General features: G+C 44.6%; 1 protein-coding gene across 3 annotated transcripts in view; it reads right to left on the bottom strand.

Moving 5' to 3' along the window:
• Positions 1–18,845: 18,845 nt before the first annotated feature.
• The window catches only part of THSD7B (thrombospondin type 1 domain containing 7B), a 349,927-nt gene continuing 348,264 nt past the window's right edge, over positions 18,846–20,508 (bottom strand). For 2 of the 3 annotated variants that reach the window (XM_061354341.1, XM_061354343.1), the window contains one exon: positions 18,846–20,011. In XM_061354341.1, coding sequence (XP_061210325.1) covers positions 19,930–20,011 — 82 coding nt within the window. In that variant the 3' untranslated portion in view covers positions 18,846–19,929. The remainder of the gene's footprint in view (positions 20,012–20,508) is intronic. The other variant, XM_061354342.1, reaches the window with a different exon arrangement.

The following is a 20,508-nucleotide window of genomic DNA, read 5'->3' as shown; positions in this document are numbered from 1 at the left end:
GTGCTTTAAAATGTGTGTCCCTCATCACTTCCATTCACATAGTGCCTAAGGAGTGCATCCTAAATACAAATAACGTTGCAGAAGCTGCTGAAGGTACCGCCTGCAGCTTAATGCTCTTCAAAGAGCAACTTGGTAAGCTCTGGCACATTCCCTTCGGCAGGATTTAACATGATTCCTGAGCTTTCAGCAGACCTAACCCAAAACTATGGATTTTATCTTTTTTCTTTCATGTCCTTAAATAATACATACGTGAGTGAGCTTTCCTAAAGCAGTGAAGATGCTTTTCATCTTGATTACTAGTATCAGCTATAGCATGAAAATTAAAATTCAGTATTTGTTACCAACACTTTAAATACTCACTGTTATCAAGTTGTCACCAGGCCTTTAATTATTTTTCAGTTTATACCTAATTTCCCACACTATGATTGCTTTAGTAATGTTAAAGTTGATCTGCAACTGTAATAGAAAATGTCCATGTCCTTTATGATGCTGGGGATTGGAAATGACAATGTTAATAAAATTCACACATCACCCGTGCCACAAGCCATCATCAATATAGTGCTCATCTGCAGTTGGCATGCTATTTAATTATGCTCTTTTGGTACCAATAAACACTTAATAATATATTCAAAATGAGTAAACAGGATATAACACTGACTGTGATTCTGCATCTACTTAAAGATTGGGCTCAGGACCATAAAATCTCACTGCCAAAGCCTCTCTGCAGTAGACTGTATTTTGAACAATGCCGTGACACTGGAAAGTTGTTTATGATGTACAAGGTACATGCACCCAAGATTCTGGAGATCTGCCTCACAGGCAGTTAACACCAATTATGCGAGTAGTTACCGTTGTTTACAGAGATCATTTGTTTTAACACACCAAGCAATTTTGACTCAGCAAAACACTATGCAAAGAAGGAAGCAGTGGCTACAATGACAGAGCTGCTGCAGAAAGTCTCACAAACCTCACTAGACGCAGCAAAAAAAAAGCAATTTGCCAAGTTTCTTGTCAGGTCCAGAGCAGGAAAATGGTGGTATTATACCTGCTGCAGATCCCTGTCACTGGAGATGCCTCTGAGGAGCTCTTCCTACTGCTGTGCACTTAATAACCCTGGATCTCTGAGGGAAGATATGAAACAGCTATTTTCTCCTCTTTTCCCCTAAAAGGCCATTACCAGCCAGGGCACACTTTGACTCTGATGTGCAGGCAATGTCTAATGGACACCTGAGGCAGCTCACCTCAGACTGATGGCTAAACTTCACTTAGCACCTATGCCTGGCTCCCCTCTGCCTCCAGCCAGGCCCAGGGCTCTCAGCTAATGCACGTGTCTGGGAGGACCATGAGCATCCCCAGGCTGTGCACAGAGGTCCCACCGATGTTGTGCAAGTCAAGCACTCTGGAGACAAGCTGGGTTGAGGTTTTCATACTGTTCATGTTAACAACAGACTGAAGTAGAGGAAAAAGAGGTTTAGCATAAGACCTGCCCAAAATGCCCAGTAGCAAAAGCAAGCAGTAGCACCCCATGAGGGAACTGAGGTGGCACCATCATTTTTTTTACATGCAACCTTGAAGTCCTTTGGCATATCTCATTTTCTGTCTTGGAAGATTGTTTACAATTACTTAGAAAACCCTCCAAGTCTTGAGGGCCACCCCAGCTGCATTGCAGAGCCACAGGGCTCTCCCCTGACATCCTGGCCTCAATGCTTCCAACTATTAGGACTTGGAAATTTCATCCCATGCATTTCTTTGCAACAGGAAAATTAGCAAAGCCTGCTCCCTGATGTACATAAACCTAGTCCATAAACCTGATAAACATCAAAATACGGAAACTGTGTCTGATCCTGCCCCATTTTACACTGTGTTTGAGCACCCTGAACCTAAAACCTGGGGGGAAACCTCGAGCAGGTCAGCATCTTCAGATTAGGGTCTCCCAGTCACCACCATAATTTGCTTTTTCAGCTAGTGTATAAGTGTGTAAGTGCGTAAGTGTATAGTATATAGCGTATAAGGCTTACAGGTGCCTGCCTGCTGCATGCTGGCTGCAGCTCAAATACACCGTGTGGCATGATTTTCTTTCTTACTGTCTAATGACTCTTCTTGACCAGAATTAATTAGCAGATGTACAAAATAACCTCTCTAACCAGCACCTCCATTTCTAGCCTGCAGCACCTTCTGCAAACAGATTTTACATGTCTGAGTTTTAAATTCAAGTTAAATCATAAGAGCTGATCTTCCAGAGATCGGGAAGCAAAGGTTGCTAACATACTACCCATGTGCTCAAGATTGTTGCATATTTTATACTGTTCCTCTTGGGTAATTGACTTAATGCCACACACAGCTGGGAGCATATCTGCATCCCCAAAAGGACCACAACACTCCAAAGACGTGCTTTTTCACCTGCCAATCTCACAGCTTGACTCACAACTGGCTCCCACCAAAAATACTCACGTTACACAGATGTTGATGGTTAGAGCCTGAACCAGAACTAACTTTTCAGAGAATTGTGCTTATTGTAGGACAAATTGTGTCTGCTATAGCAGAAGCCAGCATAATTGCTCAGAGGAGCATGGGGCTTATCCAGCAGTTAATTCATTATTTGTACCTGCTCAGAGCCAGGATACAAACAGCAGGCAAGGCATCAGCAAACAAGGTACAAACTCCGGTATCTCAGGATCAATTTATCCAGATAAAGATATATTGCCATCACAGCAAGGTTGCAAAACATTGCTACAAGTGCTTACAGGTGGGGAAATAAGAGATGGGAGCTGTTTTACTACTGTCCTTAAGTTTGGTGATAAGCTATACAGACTTGAAACAATTAATACTGCACTTTGGCCTTTGCCATGTCTTGATATGCACCCCAAATTCAGAGTCTAAAGGGGAAACACATCTCAAATTGGGAGGGCAGATTCTATCTTCACAATGCTGCCAGGATAATACAAACTTGTACCTGCCAGCGGCAGCTGTGGCTGTTTTTGCCATGTGTCAAGCTTGATGCTTTAGAAAGAAATTGGAACTTGAAAAAGGTGTTAACAACCAGCAGCACCAACAGTGCTGCAGATGCTGAGCTCTGCCATCTTTCTAGTAACATGTCATACCAGGGCTGTTTTTGCTGCATGCTCCTGAGGATACCCCTCTAAATACACCTCCCCAAGGGACAGAGGCTTCTCCAAAGCTGCCTGGAGCTAGCCCGTGTTGGCCCCCTTCTCCACCGCCCGCTCTGTGCATTGCATCTGTGCATGCATACCCAAGAAGGCAGCTCTCACCCCTGCCCCAGCAGTGATTTTCCCTCTACGGAGGGTGTCCCATATCCATGCAACAAGACAGGCCGTGGTGCCAGCGCTTAACTTCTCCAAGGGCCTCTGGAAGATCTGGGAAGCCAATTTAAAATAAAAATGAAGCCATTCATCAGAGCACACAAACAAGCTCAGGCGCAGGGGCACTGCGTGAAGTTCAGCCTGGCCTCGAGGCAAAGCAAAGCTGCTCCTAACTGCAACATCACCTCTAACAGCCTCAACAAATTGGAATAGGAAGTGTCTCTATTGAGTGTAGATATTTCCACACCATTTTTTTTGTATTCCTGACCAGCACAGGGAATCATCATGAATCTTCATTTGCTTTGCTGCATTCACACTGGGTTTGCGGTAGCATATTTCTTTGTAATACTAAACGTACACTATTTTGGCTAACATTCACCTAAATCTTAATATATTACCTCTATCAGATCTATTATTGCTTAAGGATTTTATAAAGTTTAATTATTTACTAATGCAGAACATAACAATACTGACAGTTCTTTCATTCCCATAATATAAAATGGAGAACTGCCAGGTGAGCAAGGCGTTGGACAGTGGAGATGGTGTGGTTGGGGCAGTCACATTTGCTATGTGTGTGGCCATGAATCTTCCCTACACGATGCAGGCAGGGACATTTTTTTATTTCAGTTGAGAAATATGTTAGTTAAAATAATCTCGGACACATTTATGCTATTTGTTCTGTGTCATTACACAGCCATTTTTGCTAAAGCAAACAGTAATTAATCTGTTTGTCGCCTTTGTATTTGTAGGTAGTGCAGATACAGTCATTTTTCTACTCCTTAAATATAATTACTTCCCACACGGTAAAGCAGTGAATATGTTTGATACAGTAAGGGCACTTGTATAGCACAGCCATCTTTCCATTGGTTCCTAAATGCAACAGAAACAAATACAGTATGAATTCATGCAATACACTGGTCAGAGAAATACCTAGAGAGAAAAGAATAATAAATCCAGCCTGCACTACACTGCACAAACCATCCCATTGCCTTCATTACTGGCTGTAGCACAGAAAGATCACTACAGACATCTGCCTGTCCCTTGAAATAACACCACCATCTTCAGTCATTTAATGGCTTTTATCACCACTTGGGCTGGACCTGCATCTGGCTTTGGAAAAAGCAGAACCCAGGGAAGGGAGAACAACCAGAGTGAGTTAGCATGTCTGGAAGGTGAGCAGCAAAATCCACAAATGAGAAAAAAAGGAGGGAGCAAAAAGCTAAAAAACTATTTGCATTTCTCTTCTGATCCTGAAAACGCTTTAAAATATGCTCACAGTTACACATGTAAAATATCCACATTGGAATTATTGACTAGCAAAGAGTTGTAGGAAAAAAATTGAAGAAACCTGTCAGTGAAGACCTGTATCTGATCTCAGCCTGTGCACAGCAGTGTGCACAACTGTGGCTGTGCGAGTGCAGCCACTCACACACTGCTCGGGGCTGACGCTGCGCAATCAGTGCTCACACAAAGCATCAGTGCTTTGGTGCACAGCTCCTGGCTTGAGTCCTGCAGAGACTGAGGAGATGCAGCCAGCTGTGAATGGATGGGAATAACCTGTGCTGTACTGGTGCTAGTGATTCTGCACCATAGTTATGGATTATCACCTTGGTTTTAGTCCGTGCCATGCTGCTGAGCACTCAGATGAATTCATTTTGCTCCAGTTTAACCTTGAAGGCAAAACTGTTCTTTCAAACATTAAAAATGTTTGAAATATATTTGGGAAGGGAAAAAAAATGTAAGCTGTTGGGAGACCTTGTTAATGCGAATGCTGGTGCTCTGGTCAGCACTAATATGACGTGCTGCCTCTTGTGCAAGGCAGCTTGTCTGCTTCACTCCCTGCATGGAGAGCAGCTGAACTTACCCACAAGGAGTGGGAAAGTCTATGCCTCAATGACAGCTCTGGGTGAGAAGAGTGATTGAATGCATTACAGGTTAGAGAAGGTAACACTTCCAGAACTGTCCTCCAAGTACAGGAATGAGAACGGAATTGATTTCACCTCCCCCTAATTCTCCTTTCTACTAACAGAGTGTGAGCTTGTTGCCTTGGTAGTAGTAGAAAAAGATCCCAGCCAGCCCCTTTGCTTTCTGGAAGGGGTAATTCACAAGGGAACACATGCAACATGACAGCAGAGCTCTCCTGCAAAGGGGAGAGAATGTGGGGGATGTTCTCCAGTTCTGCCTGCCGCTGTCTCACCATCACTCATCTCCCACCTGAAGCCACCTTTGCACAGATTACCACAGAAAGGGGTTGAGGCATCCAGCACAGCTCTGCAAGGAACCCACAGATTCCTCCTGTGCTCATCAGCAGATTCCCTCCTAAGGGTCAGTGGCTGCCAGCATTGCCATACCATGGCCTCTGGATCTCCCCAGGGTATTTTGTGCTCCCAAGTTCTCTCTGGTGATGTTCAGCCCTCGCTCCACTTGCATGGATAAAATGAGTGATTTGGGGAGCTGCTGGCACAGCGAGGGTTTGATCCCTGATCCCGGGTCACATCAAACCAGCAAAACTACCAGTCTCATGAAAAGCAACATATTACCTTCCCAAATTAACCCAGATTTTTCACATTATGCCTGCTAGAAGAGCACACTGGGCCAGCACTGCTCCACTCAAGCAGCAGCAGAGGAGCAGAAAGCAGGTCTGTATTTTTGCAGCCAAGGTCTGCTTTCAGCTGGGCAGCAAATGAACTCCTTAGAAAGCAGGACATACTCTCTGCAGAAGAGATTTCCCATCAGTTTCTAGGTCCATTCCTGAAATTGGTCATTTGATGAAGTAATTCAGGAGTGGAGCCCCACATCCACAGCCAGACAATGCTGACATTTTGGTTCTTTCCCAGCCGTGCTGAAATAAATGGAGCTGTCAGGTCAGAGCACACCGTTTCATTTTCATGCAAGCACCTATTTAATATTCATCATGTTATAGGGGGACATTTTTATGTCAGAAAACCCACAAGTGCTCTCCCAATGACTCAAGGGCAATATAGAATAAGTTGTCTTTAAACCTGTATAATGGATGCTGAAGTCACAAACAAGGCATAAAATAATATGGAGGTAGAAAGTGCTTTTTCCTTATTAGGTTTATCAAAGTAAAACTAGACTGGCAAGCTTGTTCTATCAAGCAAATGGATGTGGTAAAAAAAGGAAATGAAAATTCTGATCCATATTCATTGTTTCAGTGTCAGCAAAGGGAGAAAAAAGCTCCATTTTATTTTTTTCTTTAGAAAGCTGATCTGAAGTTTTACAGAAAAAAAAAGTAAGCAAAGCTGATAAGGAAACAAAGGAAAATCAAAGATAATTAATAGACACAAAAGCAAGCAGCAGAAGAGGCCAGACAAACTACCTAATATTAAGTAAATTGTGAAATGCAGGACATGCTTGACTGCACCAAACAGCAGCTCCAGACACTGACAGCTTCTTAATAGGGAGATTTCTTTTCCAAAGCTCCCAGCGCTGGCCTGGGCAGAACTGCTGCTGTCACTGGCCTGCAGCCGATATCTACTGACCCTTGCATTGGCAGCGGCGTTTATCTCCAGACACATAGCAGATTTCTCTTTTCTGTTTAAATTAAGTTCTAACAAAGTCCTGTCAGTACCTGAACAGTCGTACCCATGGACCTGTTGCATTTGTAAAATAAAGCTGGACTCTTTCCCAGGTTAATAAGCCTTCAACAGCAGAAGTTTAAAGAAGATTACACGGACTAGACTAGGATGGGATAAGATGATAGGACAGAATAGAATAGAATAGTAGACCTCTAAGATAAGAGTCCGACTGTTAACATTGCCAAGTCCACCACTAAACCATGGCCCTAAGCACCACATCTATATGCCTTTTAAATACCTCCAGGGATGGTGACTCCACCACTTCCCTGGGCAGCCTGTTCCAATGCTTGACAACCCCTTCCATGAAGAAATGTTTCCTCATATCCAATCTAACCCCCCCCCGGCACAACTTAAGGCCATTTCCTCTCATCCCATTGTCTGTTACTTGGGAAGAGAGACTGACCTCCACTTCACTACAACCTCATTTCAGGTTACAGAGCAATAAGATCTCTTCCCCTCAGTCTCCTTTTCTCCAGTTCCCTTAGCTGCTCCTCATAATACCTGTTCTCCAGACCCTCTGGACACGCTCCAGCATCTCAATATCTTTATAGTGAGGGGCCCAAAGCTGAACACAGTATTCAAGGTGCAACCTCACCAGTACAGGGGATGATCACTTCCCTGGCCTGCTGGCCATACTGTTTCTGATACCAGCCAGGATGCTCTTGGCCTTCTTGGCTGCCTGGGCACAAGCTGGCTCATGCTCAGCCACTGTTGACCATCTGGGGGTCCTTTCTGCCCATCAGCTTTCCAGCCACTCTTCCCCAAGCCTGTAGTGTTTCATGGAGGAGTAGTGACCCAAGTGCAGCACCCGGCACTGAGCTTTGTTGAACCTCATGCAGCTCTCCTTGGCCTATTGATCCAGCCTGTCCAGATCCTTCTGTAGAGTCTTCCTACCCTCAAGCAGATCAACACTCCCACCAAAAGAGTCTTAATGCTGGTGTGGCTGCAGGTGTGTATTTTGCATTTCTTTAGCCTTGACAAATGAACACATTTTTCTCTGTAGGACAATGACAGGACAAAAAAATTTCAAGTCACTCCCATATGCTGCAGCTGGGACCAGGTCCTACAGCCAAAGCTGCATTATTCATGCTCTGGGCTGCAACACTCTTCATTGCATTTTAAATTTCACTGCATTTGGTGCTTTCCCTCCTTCCCGCTACTCCCCAGCATCCACTTCCTAGCTTCCCATGAATAGGTGAGACAGGCAGCTTTCTGGTTTTCAGGAAATGCAAAGGGGATCTGGCAGATGCACCTCAAAGAGCAGCTCTTCGTTTCTAAATCATGTTCTGGCCAGTACATAAAAAATAGTACACAACTTCACAAAGCGAAGAAGGTTGGTGCTTTTTTGGTGGTGGAGGTTTTAGGGAATTCTTTTTGGTCAACAGTGATTCATGTTGCATGTAGAGGAGTGACAAAGGAATAGTAGTTCGATCACTTCTGCCTTTCTACAGCCCACTGAGTGCAATGAAAGAGATTTGTATTCCTTTCCCTTGCGGACTCATCAGCACAGATTTTTTTGTGGAAAAAGCCGGATGAGACTGGGAAATTATGCCAGCCCCATACTCCTGGGGAAAACACAATTATTGAAGAGCAGCCTATGTAAATATACTCTTTCCTCTGAAGAGGACAGTGGTTTTAATGACAAATCAAGTGAAATCTCACTTGGAATGAAGCAAATAAAATAGTAAACGTTTCAAGTTACCGCTCTGCAGTAATAGAGACTGCATTTAAAAATAATTGCTGTGGATCTGCCGTATCATACAAAGGAATAGAGGACAAGGCAACTGTGAAGTGACACATCTGCATTACAGCTTTTCATCTCAATTCAGCCCTTAACAGGCTCAATCAGCTCACTGCATTCAGTACATGAAGTGATATTTTCCACCGGCCTCTACTGGAGAAGTAGCAATCTCCTGATGCTTCCTAGCAATGAGAAACCTGCCTGGCTGTCATCACTGCCACCACAGAGTGCAGCCGTCAGTCACGGGGTAGAGCTTATACAGACGTATGTCTTTGATGCTCCTCTGCTGAGCCTATCATTCACAGCCTATTGCAATAGAAACCAGAGCTAGACTGGGACTGAGATACAAAACACCCTTTTCTCTGCTTCAGGACTGTCAGACACTAGAAGATGACGCGTTTTGTCCAGTTAAAAAAGTGGTGTTAGGCAATCAGAGAAAACAACAGATTACTGAAAATTACTCTGGTAGGACCTGTCTCTGTTGTGACTTTTCCTGGCAGTCCCTCAGCATGTCTGTCACTGGGAGAGACGGCTCAGACACACTGTCTGGGTTCCAGAAAATGCCCTTCTTACACCTCTCAAAGCAAACAGTTCACTGGTGCTTCAGCTGGGCTACAACCACCACAAGTTCTACATTGTGTATGTTTGAAGAACAAACCCTTCTGTCACAGAGAAATCTCTTATTAAAAGTCCTGCTTTGGATTGCTTATCTGAAGATAAAGCTTTTGTTTCATCAGAGGAAAAGACTTAAAACATCCACTACAAATAGTAAAAAACTCCCTGATATCGACTATCACTGTGCACTTTCAGCATTGCTTTTTCCAAAGCAGGGAAGACGATAGATTAAATCTCTGTTGCATCCTATCACTGAAACAATCCTGGATTTCCATCCTCAGGTAGGCCCCAATTTTTCCACTTTAATAACTTTGGTCTATTTAGTGCAAGAAGCCAAGAAGCTTAACCTTTCTGATGTAGAAAAGCAGCCACAGACCACATTTCTCATGGTACACTTGCATGGTTCACTAGTCTGATCAATCAATTGACGGCATGTTCTTCTCTAATCCAGTCACTGAACTAAATCGACTAGCAATGTAGAAGGCAGAACCAGACTATGTAAGTAAATCACTTAATTTGCCACATTAAGTGTTGCAGGATTGATGAATTCATATTTGCAAAGGATACTGAAGGTAGAAAATGTCAAGGAAGCAACAGATAATAACCTCCAAATGACCTGCTCATATCCAAGTGAAGTCAATAGGCATCATTTACTCACTTTGGATCAGATAATCCCCCCTTTGTCATCTCCAAATACAGTTTAGATTGATGGTACAGCAGTGTCAGAGAAGTGACACCAACTACAGTAATTTCTGCTAACCCTGAGTTTCAGAACACCATTACCCAAGGCTAGTTGCAATGAAGAGAGGAAATGTCTCATTGTTCCTTGGCCCACATCTACTGCTGCACAGTGCTGTAATTATTGGCCAATAGCAGCAGCCTGGAAACACCATTTCTGGGTTGCGTTCATCTGCTCAGATACTTCTGCAAGAAAAGGTACTTGAAGCTACATGAAGTAGAAGCCAGATTACATAAAAAAAAAACCAACCCTGCCATCTTCCTCATCTGTAAAATTAATGCTTGGTGCTCCACTTGATCCATGTATTGTTGAAAGATTCTTCACTGTTATTATGTTTGAATAGGTTTTTCTTCCAAATGTCATATCGGCATGTAACAACAACAATATTCATAACTTCAGGTGAACTTTCATGAAGCAGAGGAGAAAATTGATATTCTTCCTTATCAGAGAAAACTGAATCTGATTTTTCATTCCATCAAAACATCTCTTCACAGACAGGGTAAATCCCATAAATTGCTTTAACGCACCTACCTGCGTACAGTCCATTCTACACACTATTGTAACAAAGCATGCAATCAAAGTAAATGAGTATAATTGCCAAAGGATATAAATATGGACTTTCTGGATATTTTTTCAGACATTTCATATGTGACCATTTTACCATATGTTTACACATAAAAATAAGAATAAACTATATTTGGTTGGAGGACAAAGGTTATACAGTAAAGATTCATGCAGAAAGCATCCCGTAGCCATGATTACCATTATAAATATTCATTCAAATCTAGTCTTTTCTCCCCAAATGTAAATGTAACTAAATCACAAAGCATGGCCAAATAATAACCCGTTTAAGGGCCAGTCGTGTCCTGTGCTATCAGACTTCACAGCAAGACTCTCCTTTCATTTTGCTCTACCAGGTAGAACAAGAAATTACTCTGCACAATTCCATTTATGTAATGGTAGTTCAGGTGAATTCCTCAGGTTTTTACACTCCTGTTTCTAGTCCTAGTTATCCTGAGGGGTCAGACAGACTTCTTTAAGGCAACTTCAGAGCTGTACAACTCCGTTGACTGGTAACAATCCTCTAATACATCACATCACCATCTGTGCAGCTATACCAGGCAGGGGAGACTGCTGCAACCTAGAGAGATTCCCTTCTCTGCAGATGCAGAAAGACCAGGAGGAAATTACATGCAAATTCCTTTATCTTCCATGTCTGACAGAAATAGAAGGCATGACCCATTGTAAGCATTATGAGTCAGGTCATGTCACATTGCAACAGCTTAACAGCATGGCCAGTGGCACAAGTCATGTCAGCAGTTAAATGACAGTAACAGAGTCACCTGTCAGGTCGTGGCTCCAGGAATCCAGTAATACATGCATATTGATGGTGCTTAATAGTATGCGCATAGATACATCTTCATAAAGATAACATAAATCAAGCTCCTGTCCACGACAGGTGCATGTCACAGCTGTAAGATGTGGAAGTTAATTAATTTAAATTACATTTTAAACCAGACAGAACCATAATCTGTCCTGAGGCACGTTAATCCATTAAGATATCCTGGTACATCTTTCAAAAGATCCTGAGTTAGATCATTTTTTTTTCTGCATTTACTACTTCCCAACTGAAAACAAGCCCCAAAATTAAAACTGCATTTTCCCTTCCATTAGTAAATGCAAATTAAGTCATATATTTAGGAAAAAAAAACATAATCAGAGGGCTGGAGCACCTCTCCTATGAAAACAGGCTGAGAGAGTTGGAGTTCTTAAGCCTGGAGAGGAGACAGCTCCAGAAAGACCTTAGAAAAGCCTTCCAGTACCTAAAGGGGCTGACAAAAAATCTGAGAGGGACTTTTTACAAAGGCAGGTAGAACAGGACAATGGGGAATGGCTTTAAACAGAGAGAGGGGAGATTTGGATTAGATATAAGGAAGAATTTCTTTATCGTGAATGTTGTGAGACACTGGCACAGGTTTCCTAGAGAAGCTGTGGCTGCCCCATCCCTGGGAGTATTCAAGGCCAGGCTGGACAGAGCTTTGAGCAACCCGGTCTAGTGGAAGGTGTCCCTGCTCATGGAATAGGGGTTGGAACTGGATGATCTTTAATGTCCCTTCCAACCCAAACCATTCTATGATTCTGTGATAAGTCTTTCAGGAAATCATCTATGCCATGTTGAATTGCTGAGGTGAGTAGCTCAAGAGAGGACGCCTTGAGCACCGGAGCGGGGGAGATCAGCGTCCAGGAGCCTCAACTCAGAGCGACAAGAGCCACCGAGGGAGCCTCGAGTCCTCGACAGGACCTGCCCAGGAGCCGGCAGCTCAGCTGACGCGAGCAGGGACTCACAGGGGGCGGACCCAGGAGGAACGGCGATAGCCCTGATTGGTTAAAAACCTGCCCCAGGGAGCGCGAGCGACCAGGAGTGGGGCAAACAGAGCGGGTCGAGGCAGTTTGCGCGGGCAGGCGAGCAGGATGGTGAGCAGTCGCCGTATGACCACGGTCCGCTCTGGCTGGCCCTGCCGTGGCCACCGTAGGCACTCAGACAGAGCCGATGAGAGGGGAGGCTGCAGTGCAGAGAGTGCCTGCACTGCTCTGGTGAGGGAAAGGTGCACAGTGAGCAGAGCTGCACTCGGTGCTCCCTGGTGGAGGTCCTCCTGCAGCAGGTGGCTGAGTTGCAGGATACTATTAATAGGCTACAAGATGTCAGGGTAGCTGAGAGGAAGCAGGAATGCTTGCTCCCTGCCCAAACTGTGCAGAATCCTCAAGCTTCCCCTGTAGCTCATGGAGGTAAGAAGGAGGTCGTTAACCCTCGAAGCTGGGAATTGGTGACAAAAAAAAAAAACCAAAACAACAACAAAACAACAAAAAAAGGAGGAAAAGGACAATTAAAAGCAAGGGACGTCCTCCTAAATCTGTTGTCCCCACACAGAACCGCTTTGCTGTCCTGCAGGCGGCTCATAAGGAAACGCACTTGTGCCAGAAACAGCTGGCTGATGCACTAGTAAAGAAGATTTCTACTGCTGCTGCCAAGAAAAAGCAGTGGGTCATAGTAGTAGGGATCTACTTTGAAAGGGACAGAAGGACTCATCTGTCGGCCTGACCCGGTCTTAAGGGAGGTGTGTTGCCTACCAGGGGCATGGATCAGGGATGTGGCAGAGAGGCTGCTTGCTCTAGTAAGTCCCACTGACTATTACCCACTTCTGGTGATACATGTGGGTGCTAGGGATATAGATAGTAGTAGCCTGGGGAACATAAAGAAGGACTACAGAGCCCTGGGAGAGGTGGTTAGGGGCTCTGGAGCTCAGATAGTCTTTTTGTCTATTCTCCAGGATACAGGGGAGGACCTAAAAAAAGCTAGGAGGATTAGCCAGGTTAATAAATGGTTAAAAGGGTGGTGTCACAGTCAGGGGTTTGGGTGTCTTGAACATGGGACCCAAGTTTGTAGGCCAGGTCTAGCGCGGGCTGGTGGAGCTGGTCCAAGGAGAAGAGCAGTTTTGGTAGGAGGCTTGCCAGGCTGGTCAAGGAGGCTTTAAACTAGATGTGTTGGGGGAGGGGGGCATCATTCCATCCCAACACACCCAGTCAGTTGCCAGCACCTATAATAAATGCTCGGAGCAATGTAGAGATATTCCAGCTGCTCCAGCCAATGAGCCGGCTTCATTTGGAGCTCGGCTCAGATGCCTCTGTACAAATGCCCGTAGCATGGGTAACAAACAAGAGGAATTAGAGATGTGTGCTCGTCTACGGGGTTATGACATTATAGGCATCACAGAAACATGGTGGGATGGCTCCTATGACTGGAGTGTTGGAATGGAAGGTTACAGGCTCTTTAGAAAAGACAGGTCTCACAGGCGGGGAGGGGGAGTTGCCCTTTATGTTAGGGATAGGCTGGAGAGTATGGAACTTTGTCTGACAGGTGAGCAGTCAACAGAGAGTTTGTGGGTCAGGGTTAAAGGGAAAACAGCAGTGGGAGACATTACTGTGGGGGTATGTTATAGACCCCCTGATCAAGAGGAATCTGCGGACGAAGCACTCTATAGGCAGATGGGAAAAGCCTCACGCTCACAGGCCCACGTTCTCATGGGTGACTTCAACCACCCTGACATCTGTTGGAATGACGGTACGGCCCGGCACAAGCAGTCCAGGAGGTTCCTCAATTGTGTGGAAGACAACTTCCTCCTCCAAGTAATAGAGGAACCGACAAGGAGGGGGGCCACGCTTGACCTCGTGCTCACCAACAGGGAAGGGCTGGTTGGAAATGTGGCACTGCAGGGCAGCCTTGGAGGCAGCGATCACGATACGGTTGAACTTGAGATCCTCAAGACAGTGAGAAGAGCGCGCAGCAAGCTCACTGCCCTGGACTGCAAGAGAGCAGACTTTGGCCTCTTCAGGAACCTGCTTAGTAAGGTTCCATGGAATATAGCCCTAGAGGTCACAGGGGCCCAAAACTCTTGGTTGGTCTTCAAGGATCACCTGCTACAAGCTCAGGACTGTTGCATCCCAACTAGAAGGAAGTGCAGCAGGAGGGCCAGGAGACCTCCTTGGATGGATAAGGAGCTCCTGAGGAAAATTCAAATGAAAAAAGAGTCTTATAGAAAGCGGAAGCAAGGACAGGCGGCCTGGGAAAAATACAGGGATGTTGTCTGGGAAGCTAGGGACCAGGCTAGGAAAGCTAAGGCCCAGTTAGAATTAAACTTGGCTAGGGATATTAAGGATAACAGGAAGGGATTCTACAGGTACATAGCAAATAAAAAACAGATTAGGGAGAACGTAGGCCCCCTCAGGAAGCTCTCGGGTGAACTAGCTACACAGGATTTGGAGAAGGCTGAGGTTCTGAATGACTTCTTTGCCTCGGTCTTCACTGGCAAATGCTCTGACCACACCACCCAAGTCTTGGAAGGCAGACACAGGGACTGTGAGCATGAAGACCTTGGGCCCACCGTAGGAGAGGAATTGGTTTGAGACCATTTTAAAAATCTGAATGTGCACAAGTCAATGGGTCCTGATGAAATCAATCCGCGGGTCCTGAAGGAGCTGGCTGTCGCTGGCCATCATATTTGAAAAATCATGGCAGTCAGGTGAAGTTCCTGACGACTGGAAAAAGGGAAATATAACCCCCATTTTCAAGAAGGGGAAAATAGATGACCTGGGGAATTACAGAGCAGTCAGTCTCACCTCTGTGCCTGGCAAAATCTTGGAGCAGATTCTCCTGGAAGGCATGCTAAGGCACATGAAAAACAACAAGGTGCTTGGTGACAGCCAGCATGGCTTCACTAAGGGGAAATCCTGCCTGACCAATTTGGTGGCCTTCTATGATGGCACTATGGAACTGATGGACAGGGGTAGAGCAGCTGATGTCATCTACCTGGATTTGTGTAAAGCGTTCGACACTGTCCCACATGACATCCTTGTCTCTAAATCAGAGAGACATCAATTTGATGAATGGACCACTCAGTGGATAAAGAACTGGCTGGATGGCTGCACGCAAAGAGTTGTGGTCAATGGCTCAATATCCGGCTGGAGACCTGTAACGAGTGGTGTCCCTCAGGGATCGGTGTTGGGACCGGTCTTGTTTAACATCCGTCGCTGACATGGACAGTGGGATTGAGTGTGCCCTCAGCAAGTTTGCCAATGACACCAAGCTGTGTGGTTGGGTTGATACGCTGGAGGGAAGGAATGCCATCCAGAGGGACCTTGACACGCTTGTGAGGTGGGCTGATGCCAACCTCATGAAGTTTAACCATGCCAAGTGCCAGGTCCTACACCTGGGTTGGGGCAATCCCAGACACAGCTCCAGGCTGGGCAGAGAAGAGATTCAGAGCAGCCCTGTGGAGAAGGACTTGGGGGTGCTGGTTGATGGGAAAATGAACATGAGCCGGCAGTTTGCGCTTGCAGCCCAGAAAGCCAACCGTATCCTGGGTTGCATCAAAAGGAGTGTGACCAGCAGGTCAAAGGAGGTGATCCTGCCCCTCTACTCTGCTCTCATGAGACCTCACTTGGAGTATTGCGTGCAGTTCTGGTGTCCTCAACATAAGAAGGACATGGATCTGTTGGAACAAGTCCGGAGTAGGGCCATGAGAATGATCAGGGGACTGGAGCACCTCCCATATGAAGACAGGCTGGGAAAGTTGGGGCTGTTCAGCCTAGAGAAGAGAAGGCTGCGTGGAGACCTCATAGCAGCCTTCCAATATCTGAAGGGGGCCTATAGGGGTGCTGGCGATGGAATCTTCATTAGGGACTGTAGTGATAGGACAAGGGGTAATGGGTTAAAACTTAAACAGGGGAAGTTTAGATTGGATATAAGGAGGAAATTCTTTCCTGTTAGGTGGTGAGGCACTGGAATGGGTTGCCCAGGGAGGCTGTGAATGCTCCATCCCTGGCAGTGTTCAAGGCCAGGCTGGACGAGGCCTTGGGTGTTATGGTTTAGAGCGAGGTGTCCCTGCCCATGCTGGGGGGGTTGGAACTTGATGATCTTAAGGTCCTTTCCAACCCTAACTATTCTGTGGTTCTATGATTGTGTTATGACCAAATAATAATTTCATACTTATCAGGACTGATTAAAAAAAGAAGTACTCAAATGATTTTTTTCCCCAAGGATAATATTTTCTTCATTTCCTGATGAAATTGGCCATGAATGTAAGTGCACTTAAGTAAAGAAACTACACAATTAGGCTCTTCTTCAACACATATGAATACAAGCACAAGCTAAGCAGTGGCTAACTCAAACAGCAGCCTTATAAGCCTTCCCCTTGTTTTATTTTATTTCATTTTACAAAGGTGAACAGGTGCACTGATTTCCTAAGGGACTTACTGAAGTGCAAGAGCTCTGCAGCAGAAGCTGTCCCTTAGTCCTGTGAGATAGCACCCTGAAAATTCAGCAGCTTCACAGGCAGTACCCAGCCCCAGTATGGAATACAGCCAGTCCCCCTGGAGCCCCCTTGGTGCTTTGGCCAGATGGTGCTATAGCATGAGATGGGACATAGACTGCATGAAGACCACCAAACTGAAGAACAACCCCAGATCCATCTGCTCACCACACTTTGCAGTGTTGTACTTCGAGCTCCTTTCCTCCCCCAAGCAGTTTACCATACAGCCCATACCTCATGTGCTGAATATTATGATTTGGGCTGTAATTTACCCTTGATGCTGAGGGCAATGACCACATGTTGCAGTTGTCATTTTTTGTTATTATTACATCAACTTTCCCATTTCAATGCCATTTTGAACAGTATGATTAATTGAGCGCATGCCTTCATTATCCAGAGTACCATTCTGCTCACATTGTACACTGCAGACAAAAGATAGTATGGCAGTAGTCTTCCTAAAGGTACCAGATTATTACTCCCCATGTAACTTTTACACTATACATGTTACCCAAAGGCTCACTACAGATCACTTAAAAAATGATTTAGTCCCCTGATGTTACTGGGCAACACCAGATCTTGCTTCTTATACCATAACCAGTTATAGCTCTAAGGTAGAAAGTAGGGCCAGCAGAACATCTTCAAGACCATAATTAAATGAGACGATTTCCCTTCGCCATTCCGTCAGTCTTTTTTTTTTTTTTAATGCAAGAAGAGGAAAGCACATTCTTGACCTTGCTTTGATGACACAATATCATCTAGATTTGATGCTGTGAAAGAAATGCTGGATGGGTGGGATCCTGGCCAGGGAAGGGAAACCTATATACAAGTCCACAATTTTTTAAATGGAACTGTAATATTCAAATCACTTTACAAAGCTGTGAATAGCAAAATAAAAAGACGAGCATTGCCTTATATCCTAGTCATACCCTTCTATTGTGACGATCCACTCTTAAGCAACTGCAGATTGAGAAGGTCCGAACAGGTGCTAAGCTCGTAACAGGTTTTCTTTGTTTCTCTCCTCTCCTCTCCTCTCCTCTCCTCTCCTCTCCTCTCCTCTCCTCTCCTCTCCTCTCCTCTCCTCTCCTCTCCTCTCCTCTCCTCTCCTCTCCTCTCCTCTCCCTCTCCTCTCCCTCCCTCCCCTCTCCTCTCCCTCTCCTCTCCCTCTCCTCTCCCTCTCCTCTCCCTCTCCTCTCCCTCTCCTCTCCCTCTCCTCTCCCTCTCCTCTCCCTCTCCTCTCCCTCTCCTCTCCCTCTCCTCTCCCTCTCCTCTCCCTCTCCTCTCCCTCTCCTCTCCCTCTCCTCTCCCTCTCCTCTCCCTCTCCTCTCCCTCTCCTCTCCCTCTCCTCTCCCTCTCCTCTCCCTCTCCTCTCCCTCTCCTCTCCCTCTCCTCTCCTCTCCTCTCCTCTCCTCTCCTCTCCCTCTCCTCTCCTCCTCCCTCTCCTCTCCCTCTCCCTCCCTCTCCTCTCCCTCTCCTCTCCCTCTCCTCTCCTCTCCTCTCCTCTCTCTCCTCTCCTCTCCTCTCCTCTCCTCTCCTCTCCTCTCCTCTCCTCTCCTCTCCTCTCCTCTCCTTCTCCTCTCCCTCCCTCCCCTCCCCTCCCCTCCCCTCCCCTCTCCTCTCCTCTCCTCTCCTCTCCTCTCCTCTCTCTCTTCTCTTCTCCTCTCCTCTCCTCTCTCTCTTCTCTTCTCCTCTCTTCTCTCTTCTCTCTCCTCTCCTCACCCCTCCCCTCCCCTCTCCTCTCCTCTCCTCTTCTCTCTTCCCTCTTCTCTCTGATTATTGAAATAAGGAGCAGCATTGAGCTAAAAATAAGACCAAGCATTTTCCAGATCTGCAACTGTTCTCTCAACTTGTACTTGTCTACAACATTTCTTTCACTAATCACTACAGCACAAAATATGCCAGAATTGTTTGAAATCCAAGTCTAATCTCAGACAAAGACTAACAACAAATGTTGTTTACACACATTTAATTCAACATACCAGAAGCAATTTTCTCACTCTCTTTAGCATTTTATTTGCTTATAAATACAAGTCAATACCACAAGATGGCACTTTCTTACTTGCAACACACACTACTATAAACACTTACCCTCTTCAAATGTTCCCAGATGTTTAAGACAAGTAAGTTCTCAGTGGTTTTGAAACATTTAAAAAAGCAAGACCTTCTACAAACTGTATTTGTGTTTGATGCATATTAAATGAGGTCAGGTAATTAAATTCAAAAAAAGAATTTATAAATATTTCAGATAAGAAAATTTAAATATAAAAGCAGAGTTTGTATCAATTCAACTGAATAGCAATTTAAACTGGCCGTAATGCATCTACATGGTTTAATTTAATTTAAAATACTTTTTAAACAATCAAATCCTCTAACCACTCATCAAAACACCTATCTACCCAACTCTTTAAAAAATATTCTTGGTTAAGAAACCACCTATGCTTTTTCACAACAATCCTTATTCTGTCCTGTAGGTGGAAATGAAGGAAAATCATATTCCAGACTAGAAAACAGGATAAGAAGGAAGAAACTTTAAAAAACCTGATAACTTCAGACACTTCAACTCATTCTTCCTTGTGTTTCTCAAAATATGTGATCCAGGTCAAAAGTCTTTGAACGAAATGTAAACACTAGAAAACTCATTGTTGAAATATGTGAAGAATAAAGAACCCTGCACTAATATAGTGCATAATGATGCTGTGTCAAACTTGTCATTTACAGTAAATGTCACATTTTCCTCAGGATTGTCATGCCTTTTTTTTTTTTTTACTAATTCCTCTTGATGTCTGTAGATTCTCCTTTTTTTTTTTTTCATTCCCATTGCTCAACAGGAAGAGATGTATGTTCTAGTCTCCTCAGAAAAGTTTCACAAGATCCAAGTCTTTGACTCCACTATTTTTAACAAAGAGGTGGCAAAATTCTAAGCTTGCAATACTTCTGTTCTGCCCTGTATATTATACATCAGGAGATTCCTCAAAAAACTGAGAAGTCAGAGAGTTCCAAAAAAGAAAGCAGTTAAGGCAGTTGATGTCTACATTTGGATTTCTTTTTTACGTTACATATCAATGTCTCCGTCATATGCTAAGGTTAGAGGCTTCTGCTGTGGAGGAGTGCTTTGATGCTGCTTTGTTCTTTTGCTGCAAGAAAAATATTTCAGGAGACAAAATTATAAACTGTAATAAGCTCAGAAACATCATTAAAACCCAAACTTCATCGAAAAATCAACTTCCCATGCTGGTTATTTAATCTTGCAGTACAGTAACTACTTCCAAAAAAGCCACATGGACCTGCTTCTGTGCTATTACATGTGTGGTATGAACACACAGCCTACTGAAAACAGGCAGCCAACTGTGCTCTTCATCTGGAGAGAAAATAAAGCATATTTGTTTCCCGTGTCTTCTCAGAGCTGACAAAACAAGGAACACCTCGCAGAAAAATTGAAACATGAACTGTCTAGGAGTGGGATATTCTCATTTTTCTTTGTCATGGTCCTGAAGTAACAATAATTATTATTGAGAAATACACTTCCTCACCAGCCTTCAAGTGATGGAGAACTATGTAATGTAATCCAAAAAATCCTCTGTGTGCTCCACTGTGAAACCACAGAGAAATGGTAGCTATATGGCTTGGAAAA

The sequence above is a fragment of the Neopsephotus bourkii genome, unplaced genomic scaffold, assembly GCF_033783945.1.
Source record: "Neopsephotus bourkii isolate Nb327-2 ecotype Australia unplaced genomic scaffold, CSIRO-AGI_Nbou_v1 NB_730, whole genome shotgun sequence".
In the NCBI taxonomy this organism is placed as follows: domain Eukaryota; kingdom Metazoa; phylum Chordata; class Aves; order Psittaciformes; family Psittacidae; genus Neopsephotus; species Neopsephotus bourkii.
Note: the sequence above shows the minus strand (reverse complement) of the source record. Positions and strands in the feature narration are given on the sequence as shown.